The sequence below is a fragment of the Callorhinus ursinus genome, unplaced genomic scaffold (assembly GCF_003265705.2).
Source record: "Callorhinus ursinus isolate GAN/ISIS: 27379988/994484 unplaced genomic scaffold, GSC_fseal_2.0 scaffold48, whole genome shotgun sequence".
NCBI lineage: Eukaryota > Metazoa > Chordata > Mammalia > Carnivora > Otariidae > Callorhinus > Callorhinus ursinus.
In genome coordinates this window covers 3314404-3331864 of record NW_027397110.1, presented here as the reverse complement: position 1 = coordinate 3331864, position 17461 = coordinate 3314404, and the positions used below count along the sequence as shown (strand labels likewise).

The following is a 17461-nucleotide window of genomic DNA, read 5'->3' as shown; positions in this document are numbered from 1 at the left end:
TGTGGCAAGTCCTTACCCTGGAGCACATTTCCGCCCACCATCTTCTTGCTTATTCCTGCTCCAGGAAGATGATTCTCATGATGGAGCGCTGACTTTAGTGACAGTGGGAAAGGGGAGGTTCACGCTCTGCTGGGAACGGTGTACGCTGACGAAACCACTGTACGCTGACGAAACCTCTGTAGCAAGAGTAGTGGAAGGTGCATGCACTCTCAACCCAGCAGGCCCGCTGGGGACAGACATCGTTTTAAAAGGAGACACATGGCAGCCGTATTTGGGATTGTGCATGCGGTGCGTGACATACGTTGTTGCCGTGCGCCGTGGTGACCTTCACGGTGGGGACGGATGAGAAGCGAGGGAAGCAGATAGATTGAGAAAGCTTCCTGCAGCAGAGTTCTTTATCATAACTTAAGAGAAAGAATTTGCTCCACCTGTATCAACTTGCATCCACGTAAGAAGCAACAATGAATGAAAATAAACAAGCTTGACAATACATTCTGTATGATTCCATTCGTGTAAGATCTCCAACACCGGACAGCGCTGAATGTGGTCGGTGGGTATGGGCACACATCTGGGAAAGCTCGTGCCAGTTTTACGATGCTGGTCCCCTGCAGAGAGGAAGGTGGGATTGGGCAGAGGGTCCCACCCAGACCTTAGCTCCCGTAGGTTGCACTTTAGACAGAAGGCATGAGGCAATGTGATAAAACATTACCTTTGTAAATCTGGGCGGGAGGTGTCCTACTGTATATTTTTCTGTATGTTTGAGATACTTTAAAGAAAAATAAAAGCAGCAGAAAGGAGCATTCCTGGCAGAAGGAAAGAGCATCTTGCGCAAAGCCTCACATAATCCTTGTAAAAACTCAGTGAGAAGACTGTTGTCGTTTTACAAGTGGAAATAAACTCACAGATATCAGGTAGCGTGGCCTGGTCACACAGCTAGAAAGAAACCGTGCCAAGGCCTGAGCCCATGCCCCTCAGCTGGCTCTGAAGCCATGTTCTTCGTATGAACATCCGTTTTGGCAGCAGTGTCCTTGACCCAGAAAATCAGGCATTGCACGATCCAAGCAAGACCCTGAGATGACGAGTTAATGGACTCTGTGGCCTTCCTGTCTGAACAGCCTTTGTAGTGACCCGAACAGACCTTTATAAATGGTTTGCGGTTTTTGTTTTAAGATTTTTAAAAATGATTTATTTATTTATTTGAGAGAGAGAGACAGAGAGAGCACAAGCAGAAGGAGAGGGAGAAGCAGACTCCCCAGCTGAGCTGGGAGCCCAACGTGGGGCTTGATCCCGGGACCTGGAGATCATGACCTGAGCTGAAGGCAGATGCTTAACCATCTGAGCCACCCAGGCGCCCCAGTGGTTTGCATTTTGACTGCCTTTCTCATGACGTGTTTTTGAGGGAGTGAGCTTTGAGGGAAAGGAGCAGACGTCCAGGGTGATGGGAGCTTCCAGAAACAGCGAGGAAGGGGAGACAAGGAAAAGCCTCTGGGGTGTGGGATCACCTTGCAGAGCCTCGGTAGGTCGCCTCTTGGCTGACCTGTGCTACTGTCCGGGACAGTGACAGCCCAGGCTGCTGGGCACCATGGTAGCCACTGCGCACGCCTTGTCTCCCTGAACCCCAAGAGCAACGTTTGAGCTCGTTATTCTGTTTGAGTTAAGAGGTAGGGAGACAGACCCCGGGACGCTGGGACATGCTGGAGATGACAAGCTCAGAGTAGGAGAAAACCCAGGGTCAAACCCAGCTCTCAACCCCCCCACATGGGTCTTTGATTCAGCACATTGCAGACACACCACATGCTGTCCAGTTGTTTTCGTGTACTATTTGTGGTTATACTGACTATCAGAAATTTCTTTTCTTCTGGATTTGAGAAGATTTATCTCTGTCCATTTCTTTCTTTCTTTTTTTTAAAAGAAGGCAGTTCCCCCCCCAACCCTTCTTTGGAAAACATATTGTTCATTTTATGATGAAAGATTCAAGGATACACTTTTCCTACAGGTCACACACACTCTCGAGGTCGTTCTCAAATAAGGAACTTGCGTGAGCAGGGTGGGCGTTCAGTTGTAAAACCTCTGGAAAGTTCTGTTCTAGCCCTGGACAGGAATAGTGTTCAGACACCCACTTTCTCCAGGAAGGTAGAGTCCACAGTGGCCACTCTGCCTGGATTTTCTTTCTCCCAAGTCCTCACCCTCAAACAGGAGGGATCCGAAATCACGTTCTTCCAGTTTGTCTCAAGGTTGTCTTTTAGGTCATTGCCAAGAACTATGATCTAAAATGTATTCCTAAGCCATCTGAAAGCTCTGACACATAAGACTTGGAAATGTCATGTAAACTAGCCTCATGGTCCATATGCTTCATCAAAAGCCACACTGGACCCAAGTCCACGGGCTGCCATGCGCTTCGCATCTAAATAAAGTAAGGGCAAGGGTTTTGGGGGAGAGAGTACCACCCTGGTCTTCACAAGAGTAGTTCTTGTTCCTTCAAAGGGACTTCGTGGCAAAAACAAAAGAGGGGGAACTTACAAAACGTGATCACATTGAAATGCACTCGACGCACACCCCCGACTCTGGGCCCCTGGCCTTCCGGGCCCTGGGCATGCGGTCAGCTGTCCATAGCTTCTCCAGCTTCTCCTCGCTGTTGTTGTTGATCCTTTGGGTCATTTGGCATCATCTCTTGCTTCTTAAAATCTTGCTTTGTTTCCTTTCCAGGTTCTCCAGTGCTCGTGTGACTAGCTAATTTGAGATAAGATTATCGCTTATTTGTAAATTAGATTTTCCATCCTTCAGGGGGGATTTCTGCATTATGTAAATGGCTCCTATGGAAGGGCCGTCTATAAAATGTATTTACTTTAAACTTTACACCCAGGAGAACAGATGGGCGAGGCTGCTTGCACGGCCAATCTCTTTCGCCCCTGATTTTTCTTAGCGACTTTATTGGCATACAGTAAACTGCACATAGCTGAAGTGTACAATTTGATGTGTACACACACATTTTGAGTATGTAACCATCACCACAATGAAAATAGTGACCGAACTCATCACCTCCAAATTTACTTGTGCCTTTTTTTTTTTTAAATAAAGCTTTCATTTATTTATTTGACAGAGAGAGAGACAGCGAGAGAGGGAACACAATCAGGGGGAGTGGGAGAGGGAGAAGCAGGCTTCCCGCCGAGCAGGGAGCCCGATGCGGGGCTCGATCCCAGGACCCTGGGACCATGACCTGAGCCGAAGGCAGACGCTTAACGACTGAGCCACCCAGGCGCCCCACTTGTGCCCTTTTATAAACCCTCTTCCCCACCCCTGGGTCTCCCTCTCCCTCCTGAGCAACACCGATCTTTCTATCATTATAGATCTGTCTGTAGCTCCTAGAATTTTATATAGAAAGAATAATGCAGTAGGTATTTTTTCAGCTGACTTCTTTCACTCAGCAAAATTCTTTTGAGATTCATTTGCATTGAAGCACATATCAATAGCTCAGGTTTTTTATGTGTCGTATGGATACGCCACTGTTTATTTACCCATACACCTGTCGAAGAACATTTGAGTTGCTTCCAGGTATCAGCTGTTACAAATAATGCTGCTGGGAACATTCACGAACAAATCTCTGTGTGGACATGTGCTTTAGCTTCTCTCCGCTAAATACCTAGGAGCAAATGGCTGGGACCTAAGGTAGATGTATGTTTGACTTTTAAGAAACTGCCAAAATCTTTTCCAGAGTGGTATATCACTTTTTTAAAAGATTTTATTTATTTACTTGACAGAGAGAGAGAGAGAGAGCACAAGCGAGGGGCAGCAGGAGGGGGAGAGGGAGAAGCATGATCCCCGCTGAGCAGGGAACCCAATGCGGGGCTCGATTCCAGGACCCCAGGATCATGACCTGAGCCGACCGAGCCACCCAGACACCCCTGAGCTTTATATCATTTTAGGTTCCCACCAGTGAGTGTGAGAGCTCCAGCTCATGCACACCCTCTATCAACATCAGATACGGTCAGTCTTCTGGGTTGTAGCCATCCTAACAGGTGTGTAATGGGATGTCACGGTGGTGGTTTTCATTTGCATTTACCCAAGGCCTGATGATGCTGAGGCTCTTTTGCCAGATATCTTCTTTTTCAAAATGTTTTTAATGAAGTATAGTTGACACACAGTGTTACATTAGCTTCAGGTGTACAACACGGTGACTTCGCAATTCCGTGCATGACCCAGCGCTCACCGCTATATGCTGTCACCATCTGTCGCCGCACAACGTTACTATGATAGTTCAGACTATACCTCCAACGCTGTATGTGTCTTCCCCATGACTTGCTTATGTGATAACTCCAAGCTTGTACCTCATATGTACACATCTTCTTGGGTGACATTTCTGTTCAAACCTTTTGCCCATTTTAAAGTGAGTGGTTTCCTTGCTCTTGACTGTTGAGAGGGATTCATATATTCTGGATACAAGTATTTCATCAGATGTGTGATTTCTGGTAGCTTCTCCTAATCTGTGGCTTGTCTTTTCTTTCCTTTAGCAGTGTTTCTCAAAACACAGAAGTCCTTAATTTTGAGGAAGTGCAATTTGTCAGTGTTTTTCTTTCGTGGATCCTGCTTTTTCTGTGTTATATTTAAGAAATATTTGCCTGACCCGAAGTCACTTTATTCAATAAGTTTTACATTTTTTAGGTTTTACATTTTTGTCCCAGATCTATTGAATTGATTTTCATAAATGGATCAAAACTTATTTCTTTTCTCTCTCTTTTGCATTTGTAACTGTTCTCACATACTTTATTAAAAAGACTGCTATCTCCACTATACGGCCTTTATATTTTTGTCAAAAATCAATTGGCTTTGCCTGCCTGGGCCTGTATCGGTTCCATTTGCCTGTCTCATTTGACGCCAATGCCACTAATTTCTGTGTACTGTAGCTTTATAATAACGCCTGAAGTCATGTAGCATTAAATTCTCCTACTTTATTCTTCTTTTCTGAAGATGTTTTGGGTATTCTATTAGTTTTAGAATCAGTTTTTTAATTTCCACCAAAAAAGCCTGCTAAGATTCTGACTGGGATTGCCTTAAATCAAAAGATCAACGTGGGGAGAATTGACATCTTAACAACACTGAGCCTTCTGAGCCATGAACTTATTTCCCCTGTTAGATAGCTCTTCATTAATTTCTCTCTGCAGGGGCGCCTGGGTGGCTCAGTCAGTTAAGTGTTTGCCTGAAGCTTGGGTCCTGATCCAGGGTCCTGGGATGGGGCCCTGCATCGGGCTCCCTGCTCAGTGGGGAGTCTGCTTCTCCCTCTGCCTCTGCCCCCCACCAGCTTGTGTGCTCTCTCTCTTGCTCACTCTCTCAAATAAATAAAACCTTAAAAATTTTCTCTCTGCAATGTTTTCCAGTTTTTAATGTACAGATATTTCATATATTTTGGTCAGGTTTATTGCTGAGTGTTTCATATTTTATAGATTTTTAGCATTTTCTACACAGAGAATTTTGTCATCTGTCCATAAAGACAGTTTTACTTCTTCCTTTTTAAGCTGGATGCCTTTATTTCTTTTTCTTGCCTTATTACACTGGTTAGAACCTCCAGCACAGTGTTGAATAAGGGGAGACACCCTTGCCTTATTCCTGACCTCAGTCTTTCACCTCTAAGTATGACAATAACTGTTTTTCATAGATTCCCTTTCCTAGGTTGAGGAAGTTCTCCTCCTAATCCTAAGTTTTCTGTGAGTTTTTATCAGAAAGTGATGTTGGATTTTGTCAAATACTATTCCCTCATCCAGTAGGATGATCAAATGGCTTTTCTTTTTTAGTTGGTTGATACAGCAAATTACACTATTTGATTTTCAAAGATTAAGTCAACTTTTCATTCCCAGAACAAATCCTACTTTGTCATAATGTGTTGTCCTTTTTGTACATGGTGGACTTGTTAAAATTTTGTTAAGAATTTTTGCATCTGGAGGCACCTGGGTGGCTCAGGCATTAAGCGTCTGCCTTCAGCTCAGGTCATGATCCCAGGGTCCTGGGATCGAGCTCCGCATCGGGCTCCCTGTTCTGCGGGAAGGCTGCTTCTCCCTCTCCCACTCCCCCTGCTTGTGTTCCCGCTCTCGCTGTGTCTCTCTCTGTCAAATAAATAAATAAAATCTTAAAAAAAAGAAAAAAGAATTTTTGCATCTGGGAGCGCCTGGGTGGCTCAGGCATTAGGTGTCTGCCTTCGGTTCAGGTCATGATCCCAGGGTCCTGGGATCGAGCCCCGCATTGGGCTCCCTGCTCAGTGGGAAGCCTGCTTGTTCCTCTCCCACTCCCCCTGCTTGTGTTCCCTCTCTCGCTGTGTCTCTCTCTCTGTCAAATGAATAAATAAAATCTTAAAAAAAAAAAAAAGAATTTTTGAGTCTGTGTTCGTGAAGAGTATTGGTTCTAGTTTTCCTGTAAAATCTTTATCTGGTTTTGGTATCAGATTAATGCTGGCCTCATGGAATGAGTTAGGAAGTGCCCCCTCTTCTTCAGTTTTCTGTAAGTATTTCTGTGGAATTGATACTGTTTCTTCCTTAACTGGTTGGTGGACTTCACTTATGAAGCTATTTTTTTCCATCTTATTTCTCTCAGTGTTTCATTTTGGATAGTTTTTTTGCTGTGTCTTCAAGTCTACTAATCTTTTCTTCTGCAGTGTCTAGGCTGGCTCTGATCCCATCCAGTGTACTTCTCACACCAGGTGGTGTAGTCTAACTCACTAGAAGTGTGACACGGTTCTTTTCCGCCCAGTCTCCAGTCTTTCATCCAGATCCTTGAACACTTAGGATACAGTCATAACTTTAATCATCTGTGTTAGTTCAGGTGCAGCCTGACCCTGAGATCATGACCTGAGCCGAAATCAAGAGTCAGACGCTTAACCGACTGAGCCACCCAGGCGCCCCTGTAATTTTTTTTATTGGATGCCATGCATTATGAACTTTGTTCATGATGGATATTTTTGTATTCCCATAAATACTTCTGAGTTTTGTCCTGAGACACAGTGAAGTTACTTGGAAAATGTTTGACCTTTCAGGTCTTGTGTTAGATGGAACCATAACAGTGTTGATCCTACAGTTAAGTTTGCCCCGATACTGAGGCAAAACCCTTTTGAGGCCCTTTACCTGACGGCTGGTGGATTCCGAGGCTTTCACTGTGAGTGGTGGTCCCAGAGCTCTGTCCAGCCTTGTCAGAGTCCTGGCCGCTGCTGCAGTGTCTTTTCTTTTAGGCTCTTTTAGCTGATGGGTCAAAAAGATATGGGCCTGTACTAATCCACGTACATACACAGGTCCACGAATATTTCTGTATGTAGCCCTTGGTATCTCTGTCTGTTGCCCCGATGCCTGCAGTGCCAACCGGCCACCATGTGGGCCATTCTCACCTCTCCCAGCTGATCTGCAAGCTCCCACGCCACCATTCCTTCCATTCATGGTCTGTCTCCGGTCTACACAATGGTGGCGTCAGGGTGGCTAACCCGTATCCCTGCGGGGGCCGCTTTATCCGCAGACACCCCATGCTGACACGCCTTTGGTCCCACAGGTGCCACTCGTTTCCAAGTTTCCTCGGGTGGGGTCTTCTCCACGCCTCCTTCAGGGAGGCCGTTCCATACCTGTGTGACACGGTGAGCTTGCTTCGTCATACTCTGTACTCCCCCCGGGGGACCCCCAACCTCCTAAATGATTTTTGTTTGCACGCATTGAAGCCTCGCTCTGTGCTGTAAAGTTCTGTGGGTTTTGACAAACGCATCATGTTGTGTCCTCACCATTACGTTCTCATATGAATTGTTTCACCATCTCCAAAAAAACCTCTGTTTCACCTGTTCAACATCCCTCCCACCCTCCCCCCAGCAACTCACCTTTGTACCAAACCTATAATTCAGCCTCCCCAAAACGTCAGGTATTTAAATTGTATAGTTTGTAACCTTTTCAGGCCGGCCTTTCTTTTTATCCCTCCACCTATCGAAGGGCATCTTGGTTACTTCTGATTTGGGGAGATTAACACTAAAGCTTGTATAGACATCCGTGTGTAGGTTTTTGTGTGAACTCAGTCCTCAGATCCCTTGGGTAAATACCTAGGAGTGCAATCCCTTTAAGACTGTTTGCCAAACTGTCGTCCAACGCGGCTGCACCATTCTACCGTCCCAGGAGCCACGAGCGAGCATTCCTGTCGCTGCACATTCTCGCCAGCATGCAGTGTCGTCAGGGGTCTCTTTAATTTTTTTTAAAGATTTTATTTATTTATTTATTTATTTGTTTATTTGAGAGAGAGACAGGAGAGAGAGGGCACGCACAAGCAGGGAGAAGGGCAGAGGCAGAGGAGAAGCAGGGTTCCCGCGGAGCAGGGAGCCCCATGCGGGACTCGATCCCAGGACCCCGGGATCATGACCTGAGCCGAAGGCAGACGCTTAACCGACCTAACCACCCAGGCGCTCATGTTTGTTTTAGCCAGTCTAATAGGTGCCTAGTGATGTCTCGTTTTAAGTCACAATTTCCTAATGACAAGTGATACTGATTTGCTACCATTCTTCAGTGAGGTATCTGTTCAGATCTTCTGCCCATTTTTTAATTGAGTTGTTTGTTTTATCGTTGAGTTTTAAGACCTCTCTGTGTATTTTGGATACAAGTCTCTTATGAGATGTGTGTTTTGCGAATATTTCCTCCCTGCCTGTGGCTTGTCTTTTTCATTCTCTTGGCAGTGTCTTTTGCAGAGCAGAAAGAAGTTTGTTAATTTTAAGAAAGTCCAACCTAATTTTTTTGGTAATCTTTCATGGATTGTTGCCTTTAGTGTTGCCCACACGGATTTTTATCCTGTGTTCTGGTGTGATTTACTGAGTTAACATTTGCAGAAGAGCTGGAGGGAAGCAGAGTACAGATTGTGTGTAGGCCGAGCCGGGGTGGGGGAGGGGAGACAGCTGGGTGTGCGGGTCCAGGACCCGGGGGCGGCCCAGCGGCAGGTTTGGGGATGCCACGACGGTAACTGGAGGCACCCAGGCAGGGGTGGGACAGCCCGGGACAGGGGCCAGCCCGGGCTGGGAACTCTGCCCACTAGCCGGCGCCTCCGCACAACGCAGTCATGTACTCGTAAACCTGGTATAGAATCGATGATGGTGTCTGGAATGCTCATCAGTCTTTCTCCTCTGTTCTCAGACACCCTCTCACCAGCTTCAAGCCCCTCGTCGGTCACTTACCCAGTGGCTCCCGGTAGTGCTGATGAACCTTCCAGCATAGCCTTGAACATTGAATGCAGAATCTGTGGGGACAAAGCCTCAGGCTACCATTACGGAGTTCATGCGTGTGAAGGCTGCAAGGTACGGTGGACCCCGGCAGGGAGGAGAGTCCCTGCTCGGGACGACGGGTGCTTCCTTTTATTTTAAACCCAGATTTTCATCATCACTAAAAAGATCTGGCCATCAGAGGTGTCAGGCCCCCACATCATGCTTTTAGGACTTTGTGTACACTCTCCAGCTCTGGTACTTCATGTACCTGATATGTGGGGGAATCACATTATCTCAGTGTTCGGTTAAAATCAGAAATCTCCTTCCCCTGTGCGTGCTGAGACCGTTTACTGACTTCTGGAAGATACCACAGCCTCTCCTGGTGCAGGCACGACCCGCGTCCTTGACACAGCAATGCCGCGCCTGAGCCCGGGCTGGCCTTGGAGGCCAGGGCCCCAAGAAATTGCTGTCCCCGCTCCCGCAGGCCCACCGGACCTGCCCATCTGAAATATGCAGGAATGAGTGGGAAGCAAACAGAAAAAGAACCAGAGCAAATACAGACGCCTTCACAAGCCTTCTGACCATGAACCTGTAAAGTAGCCCTTCCTACCTGGCTGTGCCTGAGTTCCTGTTGTTGCATTTTGTTTCTCATGGACTAAATCCTGAAGTTTCTTACTGGGTAGAGTTTAGTGCTTTTGTAAAGCACGAGCGTTGTTTACAAACAGGTGGCTTCCTTTTATTGGTTTATTATAATTTCTGTCTTTCAGGGAGTTAGTATTCTCTTACGTAGAGATTTGTGTAGTCACAAATCTGGACGTGAGTTGGGGAGGGAAAGTGACACTTGTATGAATGGGAACAGGACTGAGTGACTCTGGGAGACCATAACCGGGTCTTCCCAAGCCAGATGAGGACGTCTTGAAACGACTTTGAATTTTGCCTCATTTTGTTAGTTTTTCATCTTACACGTAATGAAATTTAAATTTTTCAATTTGTCCCAATTAAGTAAGACTTCTTAGAACGATTTCGCTAATTTCAGTCCACTTGGGAAGTACAGTAAGTGAACGACCAGAAATGTGAGTAAAGCCACGATGCTGACTTAGCGGCCCACCGCAGCCCCTCCCCGACCGTGCGTCCATCCCACAGGGTTTCTTCCGGAGGACCATCCGGCTGAAGCTGGCCTATGACAAATGTGACCGCAGCTGCAAGATTCAGAAAAAGAACCGGAATAAGTGCCAATACTGTCGTTTCCACAAGTGCCTTTCGGTCGGGATGTCCCATAACGGTAGGTAAGGTTGTCTAGTGTACTTCCCCAGCCCGTGCCTCAGCTTACCTCCCTTGTCTGGCCGCCACAGACTGTGTTTTGAATGAATGTGTGGCAACACTTAGTGCCCAGATCATTTTGCAACCAGAATAGCCCAGAAAGGGAGCAGTGTCACATAGCTGAGACGCAGCAGAGCTCCTGGAATTCCACTTAGACACTTCTCACGGTAAGACTTTGATCGAAGCTTTTCAGCCCGATTGGAAACGCCCCCAGGACGCCAGAATGGTCCCAGAGTCTGCACGAAGCATGTGCCATTGCAAACACCATCCCACATGGCGAATGTCATTATTCTGAAACCTACTGTCCTTTTAGAACGTGCCAATGATGACGCGAAGGTAAATCTAAAATGACTAATTCCTAGCAGTTGCATGTCCACCTTCTGGACAAAGAAAAAGGTGTCACATGAACTCGCCCTGGGGGAAACTGCCATCTCCTTGAACTAAGGGTCAATTTGGGACCTCATGACAGTAAACAACCTTCAACCCATCCTGTTGACGAAATGAGGGATTGCCTTTCCTTTTAACCTTTTGAAAGAGTCCAAAATTGATGGAGGGTTGAGTTTTATTTTCCTCTCTCCAGAATAGAACGTTGACTAGTCCCGAGGGGCAGCTTTGCGCTCGCTGGTGGTCGAGTTCTCCGTGCGCACTCTCCGCCCAGCGGCCGGTCCCCTGCCATGCGCCCCAGTGCTCACCTCTGCCCCCTTCCCATTCTCTCCCATGTCCCCTCCTCCCCGCCCCCAGCAATTCGCTTTGGACGAATGCCAAGATCTGAAAAAGCAAAACTGAAAGCGGAAATTCTCACCTGTGAACATGACCCAGAAGATGCAGAAACGGCAGATCTGAAGTCCCTCGCCAAGAGAATTTATGAGGCCTACCTCAAGAACTTCAACATGAACAAGGTCAAGGCCCGGGTCATCCTCGCGGGGAAGGCCAGCAATAACCCGGTAGGTGACCTCGCTGCTGCTTGGGCTCCTGCCTGAGGTGCCCCCCTGGCCGCAGGGAGGGGCTAAGGAAACAGCCGTTGGATGGCGGGAAGGCAGGTCGGCGTTGTGGGCCCCCGAGGCAGCTTATCAGCAACTCCGATCTTCAGGTTCCTCCACCTCAGAGCTCCTAGCAACGAGGTCATTACAATGACTGTGTAATTAATAAACCAAAAAAAAAAAAAAAAAGAAAGAAAGAAAAGAAAAAAATCTGGTTAATAGCTTAGGGTCATCTCTTAAGTGCATTTTTAAACACCTCTATTTTTTTTCTTAAATTTCTATTTTAATGCCAGAAAATGAAGGCATTTTCTTTCCCTCAACAGTGTTCCGGCTCCTTCCCCTAAATCTCCCCCGTCCTCTCCAACCCCCCTGCCCTGCAGCCCCCCACCCATCCCACCCCTGTTTCTTCAGTGAAAAGGCAAGGACATCTCTGGGTTTAGAAAGGGCTGTTTGTTCACAGAAACTCTGTTGTCTTTTCTGGACCGTTCTGGGCCTTTTCTGGAGTGCACTCTGCCACCCGCCCCCAGCCCCGCGGTCGGCTCAGTCCCTGTGTTCATTGCAGAACTGACCTCAGAGCTACTTCAAAGAGGGGCCAGCCCAGGGTTGGCTAATGAAGATATTTTTACCTTTTTCCTACGAGCATGGCAAAACAGGTTTAATTCGTACTAATGAGTAGCTTAAAGCGATCCTGATTGGGAATTACAAGCTGGAATTTTTAGTCACAGGAAAATGAAGTATTTCACAAGCTATTTACTTTCATGAACAAACCAAACCTCTTTTACTGAGTCTTTAATTCTTCAGTAAAATTCTCCAATTAAATAGGCTGAGACATTTCAGAAGGGCTCAAGCAAACTCTATTAAATTGGTAAAACCACACCCATGCTGGGAGGCCCCTGGGGCTTTTATAAATTAGACCCTTTCTGGATCATAAGGGGGAAAGCAAAGTAACCTTTTAATTTTGAGTTTCTCTCCTGGAAATGGTTAGGAGAGATCTTCCTTCCATTTCTCTCTTGGGGTTTTAGAATTTAAAGGAAACTTAAAGGTCAACTTTACTCTTAACCAAACACTCTTGTTTAGTATCAGTTTCATTCCCATGGAGTACCCTTCTGCATACCCCACTGAGATCTGCACACTCTTGGAAGGAGCCCTGTCCCCCTTGGCCCAAGCTCGGAGCTCACAGTGTGGGACACAGCCTCTGCTTTTCTCTTTTCCGTGGCCTGTAGATCATGTAACACGAAGACCTACAGCTCCCCTAGAACTGGTTAGGGGCTGGGTGGGCCAGAAGGGGGATGCTGTGGGAAGGTGGCTGGGAAACGGTGGAGAGAGGGTCTTGGGAGGGGGAAGGAAGCTGCCGGAAGCCTGTAGATCCCATTGTTTTGGGAAAAGATGGGTGTTAGCTGAGGGCTGAGGGTGGTGGGAGAGATACTGAATGTTTCTGTCTGGGCATGGGGCTGGTTTGAGCTGCTGAGATTTCAGAACCGGAGGCCAGAAAACCACCAGGGCCCTTAGTGACCTGGTCGGAGCTCGTCAGGGCCCCGGCTGCCCTGTGACTTGAGGGTAGCAGAAACAGAAGCAGAGCTGAGGCACAGGGGTACATCGGTCCCATCTGAACTTGGCTTCCAAAAGACGTGCTTTTCAACAGCATCTTAAAAAGTTGGTGTGTTGACGCTTGAGGTGTTAAAAATACAAGAAGACTCTCCAGGAGGCCACATGCAGTGAGAGGGTGAGGAGCATTGAAGTCCATGGGGATGAAAGAATGCACTAGTTACTCTTACTCTGTAATGTCACAGACCGTCATAACTTTCTTCATTCAAATGAAGGGGACGGCATATGTTTATCTCAAAGGTTCCCATATTGCTCAAAATCGTCAGGAATAATCGTTAGAGTCTTTGAATGTCTTCAGTCATGGAGAATCTGTGTCCTCTAAGAAGATAATTGAATTTTAGACAAAGTCATGAGTGCTTTGTAGCCAGTCAGTTAACAGTCAAGTGTCTTGTCTGAGAAGAATGAAGGAAGCAAGGGGACGAGATTTTGGCTCGTGGCCGAGAATAGATTCTAACGTGTGTTTGGAAAGGGCCTTCAACATTATTCTCAGCGTTTCAAGATCTTTGGGACAAGGGGCCCCCTGGGCACCATCCTGAAATGGCTTTGGGGGGATGATGCACCACGTGGTGGGGTTTTGCCCACGGCGTCATGCTGAAATATCACACTGACAACTTAAGTTGCCTTAAGATTGAAAAACATACTTAATATTTTATACCGTTTCTTGAAATGTGTAGTAAAATCTAACCAAAAGCTTATTAAATGGTTTCATCCAAAGCACTTCTACCAATAAATCACAATTTTTTCCTAAAAGATGGTGCTGCCTGATTTTATGTAGAAAATGCTATTTAGATGTATGTAAAGATGAGTTCTTGTCAGTAGCATCATTAACACACACAGAACACCATCAGGCGTGAGCACGAGTGATAGATGTCAGTTAGGAGAACCTTCTGGTCTTGGTGGGGAGTGATTTGGGGGTGGGGGCTGGGCAGCTTTCTGCCTCATGCTATTTAAACTCCTGACAACATGCTTTATTTATCTGAAATGACCACCTGTGATGTCAGATACATTCATATTCAAACTTAAGTATAAAAGGCGCATTCCATAATTAAATATAAGCAGCATGGATTTTTTTAAATAGTCCTATCAACAGTGTTTATCAAGCGTGTTAGTATATGCATTTTCTCTTGAGTTTCCATAAACATTGGTTTCTAAATGTTAGCACTGGTTTTGAATTGAGATGGTTTCTAATTTTGTCTGTTAATGAGGGCCTGCCTTCTTAAAATCCAAGTGATAATTTTATAAAAATGAAATGAAGTATTTGTACCAGATACATCCCCATTTACGAGAATATGTTTCACATAAAACTAGTCCCAGGCGGGTTTCACGGGCGTGTGTCCTGTTTCACAAGGCCCTTTGCCTGGAAGGGCCCCGCATTGGGATTTCATGCCCTGCTGTTGCTGTCTTGAAATTCTTCATCATTTTTGAACAAGGGGGCCCACGTTTTCATTTTGCCCCAAGCCCTGCAAATTCCATGGCCGGTCCCGCGCCGGTCATGAGAATCTTCAGCAAAGGACGCAAGTGCTCTGGGATCACACATTTGGGGAACCCATGCCCAGCCTGTCCCTGTTCCTGAAGCTTCCCCAGCACACACCTGCTGCGGTAGAGAGTCTGGAAGGCGCTAACATCATTTAACTCAGCGTTTCCCAAATTTCTTTGGGCCACACAACTTTTGTTTTTAATGCCTTTGTTTCTGCCGAAGGTTACAAAGCCAGGGATACAGCCAAGGTGGCCTACTAGTGTATTTTCTGGAATTGAAGGGATACTGCTGCGTATCCCTAGAATGTTAATTCCTTCAATGTGAGCAACTTCCCAGAAAACAGAACTGCCCCCAAACTTTCCCCAAACAACAGTAATCCGGCCTGCTTTTACAGTCTTTGGAAGGAGATGGTTTTAGTCTTCCTTAACCGGACTTGAGATAGTCAGGACTTTGGCTTTGAATTTTGTACTCAGATTGTTTTCACTCACGCACAGGTAATTTTTCGAGTATCCCCTTTCTTCAGACTTAGAATCAAATTATTTTTTTTTTTGTCCAACGCTGCATTGCAAATTCTGATTTTGCTTAAACATTTCTAAGACAATCCCTTGCATTGTTCCAACACGCTTGCCTTGCTTCTGAGACAAGGACACCCTCCAGGTGCCCTGAAGATGTTTTTTTGCTGTGGTTCCTCTAGGTGCTCTTGGGAGCCCAGGAATAGGGGACACATCGTGCCGTGGGGCCAGATAGAGTGTCAGTGACATGTTTTGCCCATTGGCAGAGTGAGTCTTAAAATCATGAGCTGCTTAGGCATTCTACATTTTATGTATCCTGGTAGGAATTGAAAATAATGCTTCAGCCCACCTCATTACTGATCTATAGAACACATTATAAATCAGAGAGATAGCCGAGAGACTGTCATTTCTTCTGCTCCGCGCACAGATCCGGTGTACATTTTGGCCAGCAGCACAAAACATTCATGTTGTTCCCCTGTGCCCCACCAGATATATGATCCCTTCTGGCCATGCTGGCTTCAAATAATAGGGCCAACCGTCTCTTCTTTCCTCCACTAGGTACTTAGAAAATGGCAGGACCCGTGGGCTTAGAAGCAAATGGTATATGGCCACATGTAGGCTGCTGGTCCAGGGGTTTGCACTTGTTCCAGAACACAGAGCACCGAAGTGCAGATCTCAGTCCTACACTCAAGGAGGTGAGGGTCCTTCAAGATTTGCCCAGGTTACCCCCAGAGAGCAAGGGCTTAACAATGCTTGTTTGCTTATTGCTACGCAAACACGAACACCAACTTTCCAAGTTCTATTTACGTGCCAAATTTACTCATGCGGCAGTGTCAGGTAACAATGGTTATCTCCAAAGTTCATAAAATGGTAAAATTAAGAATTGCTGTAGGATGAGGGAAAGAGGTGAAGGCACACATTTTTAGTTATAAAATTAATAAGCCCTGAGGATGAAAAGGAGGACTACGGTCAGTAATGTTGTAGTTACGTTGTCACGACTCCGCTCGAGGGGCGGGCACCGCCTAATGTGTAGACGTGTCGAATCACGAGTCACGCTATGCTGTGCCCCTGAAACTCATGTAACATTGTGTGTCAACTGTTCTTCAGTGATAAAAATGTCAAAGTTATTGTAGTTAGGGCCATTGCAGAGGTATTTAGGAGTTCAGAGAATGTCATAAAGTATTAAAAGTGCTTTGCGAATATTCTCTTGTTAGCTTTATTGCCGAAATCAGGACTTACCTTTCATAACAATGAAATCCCCACCCAGTGTCAGGCACTGATGATTATTATCTTACTGATTTGTATTGCTAGTTCCCTATGAATGTCTTTGTGTCCCCAACCAATTCTGAGGTTATTTAAGGACGAAGACTGCATTTTGTTCATGTTGCACTTCTCCGCAGGTGACCTACAGACAGTGGCTGCTCATCAGTTCATTGATAATTAAGAGGACAGCCTGTCACCAGTGACCTGGCTCATTTCCATGTCTTTCTTTGCAGCCCTTTGTCATACACGACATGGAGACATTGTGTATGGCTGAGAAGACTCTGGTGGCCAAGTTGGTGGCCAATGGCATCCAGAACAAGGAGGCAGAAGTCCGCATCTTCCACTGCTGCCAGTGCACGTCCGTGGAGACCGTCACTGAGCTCACTGAGTTCGCCAAGTCCATCCCTGGCTTCGCCAACTTGGACTTGAATGATCAGGTCACTTTGCTGAAATATGGAGTTTATGAGGCCATATTTGCCATGCTGTCTTCTGTGATGAATAAAGACGGGATGCTGGTAGCATATGGAAATGGTTTTATAACTCGTGAATTCCTAAAGAGCCTAAGGAAACCATTTTGTGATATCATGGAACCTAAGTTTGATTTTGCAATGAAGTTCAACGCGCTAGAGCTGGACGACAGTGATATTTCCCTTTTTGTGGCTGCTATAATTTGCTGTGGAGGTAAGTCATTGGCCGAATCTGGTGCCACGTCACCTGCAGCCTCCTATCCCGCAGGACAGCAGTAAATCTGGTCTGTGCGTGAGTGGTGCACAGTGGAGTGCACACTGGCAGGCGGGAGGGCGTCTGAGCCCCTGCGTCACCACCACTGGGAATTAAGTGAGAATTATATCATATTGTATCATAGTATAGCATACGTTATTATATATAAATACATATTTGTACATTATATAAATGTTCCATTCATAATTATGTTACATACATAATATTCTATTTCTAAGTATAACTATCAAATATTTTAGGTGCAATGGTAATATAATTTTATCTAGCATATCTAATATCTAATACATATTAGAATCATAATATATGGTGTGTATTATTATTGTTATATAATTCTATTATTATAGTATTATATCCATATCATAGACAG

At 45.9% G+C, this 17461-nt stretch overlaps 1 protein-coding gene across 2 annotated transcripts in view; it reads left to right on the top strand.

Annotated features, from left to right (window-relative positions):
• The window catches only part of PPARA (peroxisome proliferator activated receptor alpha), a 67931-nt gene that overhangs the window by 41893 nt on the left and 8577 nt on the right, over nt 1-17461 (top strand). For both annotated transcript variants that reach the window (XM_025881975.2, XM_073882622.1), the window contains exons 4-7: nt 9129-9289; nt 10340-10478; nt 11258-11460; nt 16587-17034. In XM_025881975.2, the coding sequence (XP_025737760.1) occupies nt 9129-9289; nt 10340-10478; nt 11258-11460; nt 16587-17034 (951 nt within the window). The remainder of the gene's footprint in view (nt 1-9128; nt 9290-10339; nt 10479-11257; nt 11461-16586; nt 17035-17461) is intronic.